Raw genomic sequence first — 12,958 nt, 5'->3', positions numbered from 1 at the left:
GAAAGAGGTTCCTTTTTCTTTTTCAGGCTTAGGAATATAAGAGGGTAGGGATTTCACTTGTTGAAGTAAATGAAAGTGTAGGGAAATCTGTCATTTCAAAGGGCTAACAAATGCATTTCATGGCTGTGAAAATCCAAGAAAACGTTCTGGTTTTCTGATTTATTCATATCAAAAAGACAGTGCATTTACAGCAGTTAAAAGGGATGCAAAGCTCTAAACTAGTAGGTGAAAGGGGTACCATTTGCCAATACAAGGTATACTAAAGGGGAACCTTTTCCGAAATAAAAATGGCATAAAAGAAGGGTATGGGGTAGGTACTTGGCCCTTTCCCTCCCTTGTATAACTTTTTGAGTGATTTGATCTGTGGGTTTGATTATCAGCCATGGCTTTGAAAATGGGAACATGCTCCCTCCTTGAAAAAATCTCTTCTCTGCGTGGAGCAAGGAGACTAAAGAAATTACTGGTAACTTTTTCAGGCCTCCAGAAGCCGCTTAATGGGCTCCCAGTAACAGCGCTAACAGATCCATTTGATGGTTAATTCTGGTTTTGTGGTTTGCAGCTAAGAGGAATATAAATTTCTAAATGAGGGATGTGAAAGCCAAGGGGCACCATTTGTCAACAGAAAGTATACAAAAAGGATAGCTTTTCTGTCATAAAATGGTATATAAAAGGGTGAGTCTCCCTGTATAAAGGATTGTTGAATTATTGATCTGTCTTTTAACTGGTAGGGACCTGGGGGGTGGGGGGGGGGGGGAGAACTCAACAATTGAAGTGATTGGAAATAGGGACTATAAGCTCTTTCTCCTCACTTGATGGTAAATGAAGACAGACGTACCCGTGAATCTGTCATGTGGAACCCGTTATTGAGCTAGCCAGCTGGCAGTTAATGGGAACTGGGGGGTATTGTGACAAACACAGTCATTATTTTTGAATGCTAAATGCTCATGTCTGTACCTGCGCTATCCTGTTCTAACACATTTTATGCCCATTGTTCTTGGCAAACAAAACAACCCAAAAGCTCAGTATTAAAAAATGAATAATTTCCATGGGACGTTTTTGACACCATATTCAATAATCTAGCACACTTGGCAAAATCTTGTTGTCTAAACTTTGTAATGCTTATTTATTTTTAAACTATAGATAAAAACCTAACTCCCATGATAATAAACTTTGTCAAACCATCAAAATAAAGTACATGGTTTACTGTGATGTACAGTGTTCTTGGTAAACAAAACAACCCAAAATTGCAGTATTAATAAAAGAATGAATATTTTACATGGGAAGTTTTTGAAGCCATATTCAATAATCTAGCACACTCGGCAAAATCTTGTAGTCTAAACTTGGAAACACTTCTTTATTCTTAAACTATAGATAAAAACCTAACTCCCATGATGATAAACTTTGTCAAGCCATCAAAATTAAGTACATGGTTTACTGAGATGAACAGTGTTCTTGACAAACAAAACAACCCAAAATCGTAGTATTAATAATAGAATGAATAATCTACATAGGAAGTTTTTGAAGCCATATTCAATAATCTAGCACACTTGGCAAAATCTTGTAATCTGAACTTGGAAACACTTCTTTGTTCTTAAACTATAGATATAAAAACCTAACTCCTATGATAAGCCATCAAAATAAAGTACATGGTTTCCTGAGATAAACCATCCTGTCACCTACATTACACCTTAAGCATACTAAGAATTGACTCCATGAAAGGAATGATTTAACCCAACTTTCAGTTTGAAAATCTCATTCTAAGGGGAACAAATGGACACTGAAAAACAAAATAACATATGGCACTTATAGCCCGGTATAATGCTTTAATAAATCTGTAATATTGACCATGTGCGAGGTCAGGAGGGCTGGATATTTGTCACGAATGAGAAAATATCTGGCCATCTTGACCAAACAAGCTTGGTCAATAATAGATACATTATGTGGCCAAAACAAAGTATTTTCTATTGAGAGAAAGATAAGCCCATTTGCCCACTCAGATAGGCAATTATCCTAGGAAAACAGCCAACATTTTGTGACGCCACTGGTTTTCCTGCAAAATGATGTCTGAACATGTGCACAAATTTCATCCTGATGGCATGTCACTACCCAGATTACAACATGGTAGTGCTTTTTAATCGGTTGTGTTGCAAGGGAAATTTGCTTTGACCAATAATTTGGAAGCAATACCCAGATTTGAGTAGCGACATGTCATCAGTATGGTGTATTAAAACACTTGTTCCTCAGAGGTCATTTGGCAGGAAAACTAGTGATTGTGTCGTGGGATGACGCCTGTATTCTCAGGTTAGTAGGCAAACACAACGCAGGATTTGTTTCATCTTGCCCGCATACTGTGTGAGCAAGTCCAGTCAGAGAGGAGATAAAATAATATTGCCTGCATCAAGGAAAGTGTTGTGATTTGTACAAAAAAATTTAGCTTACTGGTGCAATAAAGAAGCAATTTTCTGTAGCTTAAATCAAAAACGAATTTTTCTTCAGTTTCGTTCTTTTTTCTTCAAAAATTTTGTGTTGACAAATTTCTATTTGCACGAAAGGAAAAATCCTGAGGTTAAAATTTGAATTAAAAGAAGAGAAATATTTAAACAAAGATAAATTATAAATTAGAAGCCTGCCGATTTAAATAAAAGAATCTCTCTAGCGTGAACTTATCTCTGTCGTAAACACACACATTCCTCGTGACAGCGACTGCCATTTAAGGATGCAGATCTGTGTAGGGTCAATGGTCTACAGATAAAATAACTTGTTTATCCTTGATCGCGCCCTTAAACTTTCCTAAATCAGGACAAGGAAATACCACTTACCTTACACAAATAATTTATTAATTCTCCTTTACGAAAACCGCATTTACAACAATTTCAAGCAGGAGCGAACAAATTTCCTTGTAGCTAAGTTTATTTCTCACTATAACATGCCCACAGAATAACACAGAAAAACAAAACAACCGTCAGGTGTTTTTACTACAGCGGCGCAAGGAAGTGGGATTTTAAAATGCCTGTTTATGACTACATATTAAACTGTAAACAGCTGCTGCTAAAACACAACATAAATGGGGAAAGCGAAATTTACCTTCCAGCGACACAATTTTGTAATAAGCTTATATATACTACTACCGGAAAATTTCTAGTACCACAACATCCAACCAAGTCGAGAAAGTCACTGAGATGTTTCCATAATTTGAATTATTTGCGTGTCTTGGACATACTGAACGCTCTTCGTATGTGCGTAGGTCTGTTTAATTCTCCGTTAACACCTTGCACGTTGTCTTTATCCTTTTTTCCTTGATTTTTTCCTGTTTCACCAATTTGCGTGGCTGTGGTGATGCTTGTTACATGACTAAACAAACATGGAGTTGATATCTCCACTTTCTTTAGTTTACGGAATTTCTTTAAACGTTCTTTACTCGTGTGCGTTGAAAGTTTATTTAACTCCGGTGCCGAGGCAGCAGTCGAATTTTCCTCTACTGCATCGATGACACTTTTCAAGAAAGTGTTCGCAGAGTCTTCGCAGTGAAACCGAATACCCGCCATTGTCCCATCGCCAGTTGATAACGCCAGTGTATGAAAGTTCTTTTGTTGTTCCCTGTAATTTGAGTTGGCCGTAATAATCTCTTTCCATGTCGCAAAACCACTTTCTCTTTCCACCAAACCCACATACACTCCTCTAGGATTTCTATCACCAGAGTCTCCTGAACTTACGACCAAAACTGGAACTCCGCTCCGGGAATATGTCCACTGATTCGAAGGTGATTCGGGACTTGGTGGTTGCCAAAAATACAAAACTGCAGTCGTGCCACTCACCACAACGCGGTTAGAAAGGCAAGATAACGAGAGTTTGATCTTGAAAATATCCTTTTCTGATAGCTTTTCGCTCAAGGCTTCGTCACTAACCGTCGCCCTCATTGACATATCTTTGATTTCATAAAACCAGCAAATTTCTCATCAGACGTGACTAGTGATTCGAACAACAGCCTTTGGACTTTAAAAGAAACGCACATCCAACAAACAAAACCCCAGATACTTCAAGAAACACTCCACTGCTATTACTGGATTATCTGGAATTATTGACAGCGAATGATTTCCAATTAAAACGCTCGTAAACTTCGCTTTTCAGTTACTTCACAGTTACTCGATGAAGAAAACGCAGTTTCGAGAATCATCAGTTGAACACCGCTGTGTGACGTCACTGGTCTTTTATTTTGAAGGATGACACGAATGTGTGACCCTTGGGTGTGGCTATTTCCGGTCTTTAGGCCAACGATCGGGGGCATAAATTAAACAGGATTAAACGAGGGAAAATTCTATAACTTTTCAGTTCAATGGCCAACCAAGTTAGTTTCAATTAGACAAGTTACCACTTTAATCAGAATCACAAATAGATTACACTTATCTGCACGCAGGGTACTCCAGACAATAAGGAAAAATGGTCATTGATATATATCCATTACCATTATTTCCAATTCTTGTGGTTGCCTTGTTGTCATTGCGCTTTTGTAATAAGAGTACAAATACCCCCTGGATAAAACCGATTAAAGAGTAATTTGGAGTGCTAATGAATGAATCCACCATTATGGCGCCGTGTACGCATTACCTATAACTGCTGCTATTAAATTTGTTTATGCTAAACGCGCAAACTTGTAAAAAAGATCAAAGATCCGATAGCCAAATACAGCCTGCGTAGCAAGCGTTTCCTCGCGAGTTCGTCGAGAAAAATGCAGGGACGAGAGCACAAAAAGGAATGACGGGGGAGGGGAAGGGAATGAATGAATGATTTCCTCTTCTCCCCTCCCCCTCCCCCTTCCACCTTTTTTTTTTGCTCCCGCTCTAACTTTCGCGTAATAACTCGATTGGAAACGCCTGCTACGCAGGCTAATAGTCAAATGGCAAAGAAAACCACAAGCAGACTAGGGAACTCCCTAACTGGAACCCCCCCTGGGGAAAACCCTTTCCCCAGGGGGCGTTCTAAAGTCTGCCATCACAGCTGCCACCAGGAGCCCATCGTGTGAGATAAAAGAAGACCGTTTTTCGGTTTTTCACCTACGATAACTGAAGCCCCGACGGATGCCAAGGCAGAGGTGGAACCGGAAAAATCACAGAGGTGGGGGGAACACTTGCCAGCTATACAGATACACAACTTATTTTTTATACTGAGAATTTGTTTCGACCGAAGCACAGAGAAACGGGTGGCCGCGGTCCCACCGGCCCTCCCCTGAAGTGAGAGTCAAAGATTTAACCTGACAAAACCAGTGGATTTCTCAAGGTTGATCGATGCTTTTAGGTTTACTTTTTATCAGAAACAGGTTTCATATGGAGAAAGCGACGAAGATCAGTGTGCGTGATGTGGGGTGTGCGCTTAGAAGTTCGCCACCGAGAGGTGTGGCGGATACAGCGAGCCCAGGTCAGCCGCACATGACTGGTTGTCCTGTGCGAGCTGGACCCAGTCTGGTCTGGAATAATAAAATGGCACGATTTTTCTAGCAAGACCGAAAGAACAAAAACAAAGGAAAAACAACGAATGTGAAGAAAAAATAACGAATAAATAATAAGAAACAGCAGTTTTGCTTTGTGCCGTTCTCGTGACATGCTTGATTATCACATCTTTTTACGACATTCGGAATGCATGTTTTTACACTAGGGGGACGGCCGCACTATGAGGAAGAATTAATTCCTGTTAATTGTCGAAGGACAGGAGCCTATTACCATACTTATACAGTGGAAGCTGTCTTACGGAAACTCTCGTTTATGTTTTTATGTTCGTTTTTTCTCCCCTACAAACTCTGTGTTTTTTTTATCAGTTCCCGTAAGCGGCCAGCTCCAGTAACAGGTCACCTTTTTGGCTTACAAGCGCTTCCACTGTATTATTATTCACTCAAAATATTTGGCTGTTACTGATTGGGTCCAATCCCTCCTAGCCTCCCACGCAGGCGTTTTTAGGGGAGCTCGACGAAATACGAGCTCCTCTAAAAATGCCTGCGTGGGAGGCTAAATCCCTCCCAGCTTGTACCATCGATTCGATGGTAGATTTGATTGGGAACGAGGTTGCTTAGGCAGTACACACTTACGACGGAAGCGTGAAAGCGAAGCCTAAGGACCACCAGATTTCCCGCAAAACTTCAAAAATAATAGATAGGGCGGCGAAAATAAGAACAATTTGTGATTTAGAGATTTGGAGCAGTTATGCTAAATGAACGTGTGTTAGAAAGTGGACAGTGGAGAAACTAAACTTCGGTTTAAAGGATCTTTCGGAAATACATGAAACGTCAAGTCTAGCTTTCCTATTATCGGAACGATTATTACAAAGTGCAGCAGCGTAGAATTTGTGAGAACTTATTTTTTTTTGTAGTTGAATTAAGATCACGGTCTTGCGAATAAACACCAGAAAATGCAAAATCGTGCGCCACGCAATACGCATAATCGCGACCTTCCGAGGTTACGAAGTGCGTTCAGCAGAAATAAGAAAACAATTTAACTGGGAAGAGCCTGCCGTAAGGTGGCGAAGGCATTTGAGCCTATTAATGTACTGTAGGATCCTGGGTATGATAAGTAACTCGAAATGTACGGCTTGAACAACTCTTACTGATAAGTCAGTCTAAGCAAACAAACGCAGAATATATTTAATGTTACACTGCGTTATTAGATTCAAAAAACAGATTAATATAGAGGGTCTTGTTCACATAATATAGCCAGGAATGATGAGGAATTCATTACCAGCTGAACGAAAGGTCCGAAAGGCTTCGAAATCTAAACTATTTTTGAAAGAAAACTAGCCAGCAGGCAAGCAACTATATTTATCGTCTGTACCTGAATTGTTTTTAGAGTATTTCTACAGTATTTACCTCTGTTTCAATACGGCTTTCATGGAAATAAGTTTTGTACCTTTTGATTTTACCGTATTGAATGAAAATTAAAAGTGAATCAATCATCTCAATCGCTCCACCCACTCGAAAATGAGAGAAAAGAAAAAAAACAAAGAAAAAAAAATGTAGATGCTTATTATATACAGGACCATTCAGCTAACTGAGAGGGAAGTAGGAACTCTACTGACCAGGACTAATCTAACAAATAAAAGTTCTTCATCCTGTAGTGAAAGATCCAATTACGTCACTTACGTATTAGATATGGGTACTATAACGCAAGTAAAATAATGCAGATTGTACTGTACGGAAAAATATATATTAGATATTTAGAAAGACACTGCCTTGAGCTATTTGAAGGAGGGATTGTTTCGATCAGGTACAGGATTCGGTGCGAAGAAATCTCCTTGATTAGTGAAAAGACATTTGAAAGACAACAAATCTGCGTTTTGTAAAGACCGCAACTACAGTGAAACCTCTATTAAGCGGACCCCAAATTAAGCGGACACTAAGCCGGGTTCCGAAATTAACGTCTTATGTTACCTTTTATAACGAACCCCTATTCAGCAGACACCTGTATTAAGCGGACGCGGACACTCAAATAAAATGTATTAGGCTAATTTTTATTGTTAAAAACCTCTATTAAGCGGACACCGGACTGAATTGACAATAGTAGTATTGGATTATGTCCTCGAAATACGTACTGTAGTCGATTATTAAAGATAAATCAATTCATTTAGCTGTCAAAAAACTGTAAATTAGACCGATATTGTCATCGGCGATCAAAGTTCACCTTAATTATAAAGTCTTGCAAAAACTATACCACAGCTTCCTTAGCTTCCTTGGCAACATGGAACTTTATCACAGTACAGAGTGACCGTTGAATGTTAATCGTTAACAAACATTGCGTAATTTTTAAAACCGCTTTTAAGCGGACACACTCTATTAACCGGATACTTGGGTAGGTCCCGAATGTGTCCGTGTCGAAGAACACGTCACTCGAGCTTACAAAATACTGTTGTGTCTTAATCCGAGATTTAGTGATGATAACATAGAATGTTACTCTAAGCAATACATTGGAAGGTAAATTGCAAAAGATGGAACAAAAATTTTTAAACCTGGAATGGCGCCGGCGGCCTTTCAGGAACCGGGGACTGGACCGGTTTGTTCAAAGCTGGGTTAAGATAACCCAGGGTTAGTGCGAAAATTGAATTCAGATATGAAAGCTTCAAAAGAAAAGTCATTAATCTATTTGACTACAATTTGATAATAGGAACTCTAAAAAGAATGGATACAGGTATAGTTTAGTGTAATTTTGAGTAGTATTTTTAAGAGACTCTTTAGATATGTATTTATAATTATTAAATATTGTTATTTAGTTTATACTTTATATGTAACAAAAAACCTGATGAATTTTTACCGTGTTAAAATAAAGATTTCAGATTTGAGATTTGAGAAAATTATCCGAGAAAGCTGCTTTTTTGATAGTTACAAAAAGAAAAAGAAACCCAACGTAAACCCAGGCCCCGTTCATTGAAAGATGGTTAAGTTTCACCCAAGAACATGTAACTCAACCTTACAAAATAGTGTTGTGTTGAGCTTTTACTCTGAGATACAAAAAAATGAATGAATGAACCCTTATTCACGGGTCAATAAATTATCGAGCAGAGGGAAAACCATCAGCTAATAGGTGTCACCTAACTAAGCTAAAACTGTACATGTATAAAAGAACAAATCAAATTTTAATCCTGGATTAGCGCTAATCGCCCTTTCAGGAACCGGGCGCCGGGTTAAAATTTTATCCTGGGTTATCGCTAATCGGCCTTCGAGCAACTGGGTCTTGATCATGACTGTTCCTTGGAGATTGTTTTCTTGCTGTTTCCCTGTTCGTAATGCCTATCCATCGGTAATCGGTTCCTGCTATCCACGCTTTTAGGTCAGTCGCAGGAGTACTTATATCATAGCTAGAGTATCAGGCCGTCTTTAGGGGTAGGGGGAGGAGGTGTCTTCCTTAGGAGCTAGGAGAGAGATTTCTTCCTCAGAGGCTAAGGGAGAGGGGATTTCTTCCTGAGGGGTTATGGGAGAGGTGGTTTCTTCCTTAGGGGCTAGGGGAGAGTTAATTTCTTCCTTAGGTGCTAGATGAGAGGTGGTTCTTCCTGAGGGGCTAGATGAGAGGTGGTTTCTTCCTGAGGGGTTATGGGAAAGGTGGCCACTTTCTTAGGGGCTAGCGGAGAGGAGATTTCTTCCTTACGGGCTAGAGGAGAGGTGGTTTCGTCCTCAGGGGCTACGGGAGAGGAGTTTTCTGGCTAAAAAATTGAGGTCATGGAGCTGTATTTTTTTGACTTATGCAAAACAACAAGCGATCAAAATTCTTCAAAGGAAGCCGACAGCCGTTTGGGATAAGCAACAGGTAGCACACAATATACCAATTTTAGAAAAGAAAAGAACATAACATTTGCATGAAAAAAAGAAAAAAATTATTCAACCGCTTAAACAAAAGTTTTATTAAATGAGTCCAGTGATAGGCATTTTAACAACTTGTCAAGAAGCATCAAGACTATTCACGCAATCAAAAATAAATTTATTTGACGTAGTCCAGCCGGCCTAATGGTTTTGACGCTAGCAGCATCCGTTTTTCGACCTTGCTCATCAAACACTTGACTGAACGACATTCGTTGTACAATACCGGCCCATGAAAATTTGAATAAGAAGTAGACAAGTTCAGCCACAGGGTAAATAAATCATCAGGTTGTTAGCCATAAATGGCCCTTGATTTCCGACTCGATAAGTAAATAATTTACTCAGGCTTCTGTTGTTATTGTTAAATTGTTACCAGTCTTCGAGATAGGATAAAGGAGCAAGATCTCATTGGGAAAACGTGGATATAGCAACCCACTCAACTGTACAAACAGGGATTTGGAGGCCCGCAGTCATGTAAATATGGATCATATCTGCTCTTCACTCCCACGCCTCGATTTCCGCGATAAAATTCTCAACCAAGCGGAAATCCACTAAAGCCGCTCAGTGCTGAACAGCGACGAATCGAATCACTGCATTCATCACACTTCACCATTACCAATACAACTTAGTTTTCTATACAACAAGTACATTGTTTGGTTGTTTGTTTGACACAACACTCCGCTGTCGTTTTAGTGGTTAAGTAAACTCAGTTCATCTAAGATCTTGGCAGTGGTGGACAAAACAATTCCCAATGAAGCCTGCGATGGTTTTAAGCGACAAAGATGTCCAACGGGTCAGAGAGTCTTTGACGAAGACTCTCACTCCTCAGCATAAAGTTGTAATTGCTCCTTGTTTGGCTGAAGTTCTTGTCCTGAACAAGAGCAAAAGTATTCTCCGACGATCATTTAAAGAGAAATGGAACAGTGTCGGAAAAGGAGTCATTGCTTTAGTCTATAACACGGACAGCCTTGGTCAGCGAATTGAAATTTGCTTGACATCCATAAAAACCCGAGAGGTCATTTGGCGAGAGACAGTTGTTGCGCATTTATCCCGAGTTGAGTCACCGCAACCAAATTACCATACCTTCAACAGCACGAAAAATTTCTTCGAAAAGGCTGCGATACGTTACGACAACGAAACAGTCGCAAACCTTGTGTTACGAGCTCTGAGTGTGTTTTCATCACAATCAAAATCCGCGAAAGTTTCTGGGCATAAGCCGGCCTCGCGGTCACACTCGTTCACTGTTGCACCAAGACCCAGACACGCGCGCGCTCAAGAAGCAAAAAGTGCTTTCGAACGATGCACAGTGGCTATTTCCAACTTACACATTCAACAAGTGTTTAGCAGCGACGGAAGGCCAGTCAGTGCCCCTCAAACAGCTTCAATGTGCGGAACCACAAGCGCGCTAACAGCGCCGCAAAGTCAGCAACGGAACGACTGTCTCTTCTCCGTATGTGAAGCACGCGAGCAGATCTCAACGCAACTTTCGTCAGATCAAAACAGCGTTTATCACTTCAACAAACAACCATCAAATAACAACCGTCCTGCCCGGAGTACAAGTTTTAATTTGGTGCGACGTTGTACAGAACCAGTTTTGAAGCCGAGGACAGATTTGCTAGTTACTGATCTGTGTACAACAGAGCTTTAAATTATTGGAATCCAAAAGAATTGGCCGCCTCGAGAGGGACACTGATGAAAATTGTGTTAAATGACTCTACAGGAAATTTTTTAGAATGATGATACAAATATTTGGTATGTAGGACCTCCGGGTTAAATTCAAGCGATGTTAAATGTTATTGTAAAGAGACCTGGAATTTAAACGCACCACAGTCGAGATTAGTCGAACGATTACTAATTGTTTATAAAGATTAGATTTTGTACATATCTCATGGTTCCTACATTACTGACCGCATATTTTAATTTATTTGAATAAATAAAGTTGCTGATGCCTTATTCTTGTTTTATTCTGTCGTCAGTCGTCTGCGCAAATTATAAGCGGTTAACCTCGCGTTAAATTATTCTCATAAACAGACTCATTAGTTTATGAATAGTTATCTGTAATTGATAATTAGCATACATCCTTTTACAACGGATTGAACCAAGGAGAGGACGTTGTGAGCTATACAGAAGTACGAAAAGTAAATCAGCGGAAAGGAATTACAACGAAAAACGCTTCGATTGTTTCCCCCATTTCAACTAAATTCTTTGATGACATATCCGTTGTAAAATTGAACATAATTTATACTTACCGGAAATCTACGCCGGCTCAACACAATAAACCTGTCATAAAAAGGTGGATGGCTCTTGAAAAACCTATCGAGATGCGGTTAGTGATGACTTTTCAAAGGCATGCAATATTTTACTTCAGTGAAGTTCCCGTTATTAACAGAGATGAGAAAAACAAACTGGAATGTTTTTTTTCTAAACTATAGGATATAAAAAAAGGCACTGTTAACAATTATTTCCGCGGACTTTTTGCTGAATCGTTTCTCTTCTCATTATTTTAAGGGGTTAAAACTGAACCCCGCTATCTAACTTCGGTCGACAATGGACTGTCGTTTCATAGAAAGTGCTCGAAACTTCTCATTATAGATGTCAGGAAGCTGGCCGTTGAGATGACCGACGATATAGCAAGACGTGTGGAAAAAGACTAACGTCATTTAAAAGTGCTCTTTTTCCTTCTACGAGTGGTGAGCCGGCAATTCAAAATCTATTCTGACCTCCATGGCCAGTCAGTCGGACTCGAACTGTCCAGGTATATCATAGTTAGAAACGGCTTGACTTTAGAGAACCTTTTTACATGCTTTTAACCAAGGCTTGGTCGGAACTCATGCTATTTTTCATGCTTTTCATATTTTATCTCAAGAAAACATTCGGAGTTGAAAGGATAATTTTTTTGCGCTATCATGGAGAGTATCTATATTAAATATATCACTTCTTAAAAGTATCCTTCTTATCCTTCTGTAAATCTATTGACTATTACATGTACATGTAAACTTTCAGACAATGTTACGGCCTCTATAGGAAAAAGTAGTTGTTTATAGCGTTCAGTCAGTTCTGGCCGGATAGTGGTCGACAAAAATGTGATTCATGGCAACTCCAAATTCATTGGTGTTTCCGCTCAGTTCTTCCTTATAAGATTATTTATTAGTCAGTGTTTTGAGGAAAACAACTTTGAGATTGTTTCTCGGCACTGCAGAATTTTAAACTTGATCTAAGGCTGATATTGGTAGCCTGTTCCCGGGCCAACTTTTTCACTAGTAGTTAAGTGATGTCAAGTACTCGAGAGTGAATTAACAAAACAATAACCGATCTCGGAAGACATTAGGAGATTTTTAATGAAAATAAAGCAGGAACAAAACAAGTGAGACAATTTCAAATACAAGATCAAAAAGGGATCAGAAAGTTAATCCATGCAGATGTACAGTTTTTCAGTGGTATTACATCCACGCATCCAGTAGGCTCTTGTTAGCCGACAGTAGAAAGCCTTTAAAAAATGCTACGGAGTCGTTTCAAAAATTTCTTAGAAAACACACTCACTTTGCGGTCCTGATAGTCTCATTTTGTTATCCACTCTCCTTACCGACGTTATTCCGCTGAGGAAACCAACAGTCTGGAGAGGAACAGAAC

The 12,958-nt window shown here is 39.4% G+C and overlaps 2 protein-coding genes across 2 annotated transcripts; one reads left to right on the top strand and one right to left on the bottom strand.

The window, feature by feature from the left end:
* Nucleotides 1-2,809: 2,809 nt before the first annotated feature.
* Nucleotides 2,810-4,200, bottom strand: LOC140932763 (uncharacterized). Its single transcript, XM_073382275.1, has one exon. It carries the CDS (start codon nt 3,921-3,923, stop codon nt 3,198-3,200), a length of 726 nt encoding a protein of 241 aa, XP_073238376.1. The 5' UTR covers nt 3,924-4,200; the 3' UTR covers nt 2,810-3,197.
* Nucleotides 4,201-9,575: 5,375 nt separating this feature from the next.
* LOC140932762 (uncharacterized) lies at nt 9,576-11,281 on the top strand. Its single transcript, XM_073382274.1, has one exon. It carries the CDS (start codon nt 10,080-10,082, stop codon nt 10,974-10,976), a length of 897 nt encoding a protein of 298 aa, XP_073238375.1. The 5' UTR covers nt 9,576-10,079; the 3' UTR covers nt 10,977-11,281.
* Nucleotides 11,282-12,958: the final 1,677 nt, after the last annotated feature.

The sequence above is a fragment of the Porites lutea genome, chromosome 4, assembly GCF_958299795.1.
Source record: "Porites lutea chromosome 4, jaPorLute2.1, whole genome shotgun sequence".
NCBI lineage: Eukaryota > Metazoa > Cnidaria > Anthozoa > Scleractinia > Poritidae > Porites > Porites lutea.
Note: the sequence above shows the minus strand (reverse complement) of the source record. Positions and strands in the feature narration are given on the sequence as shown.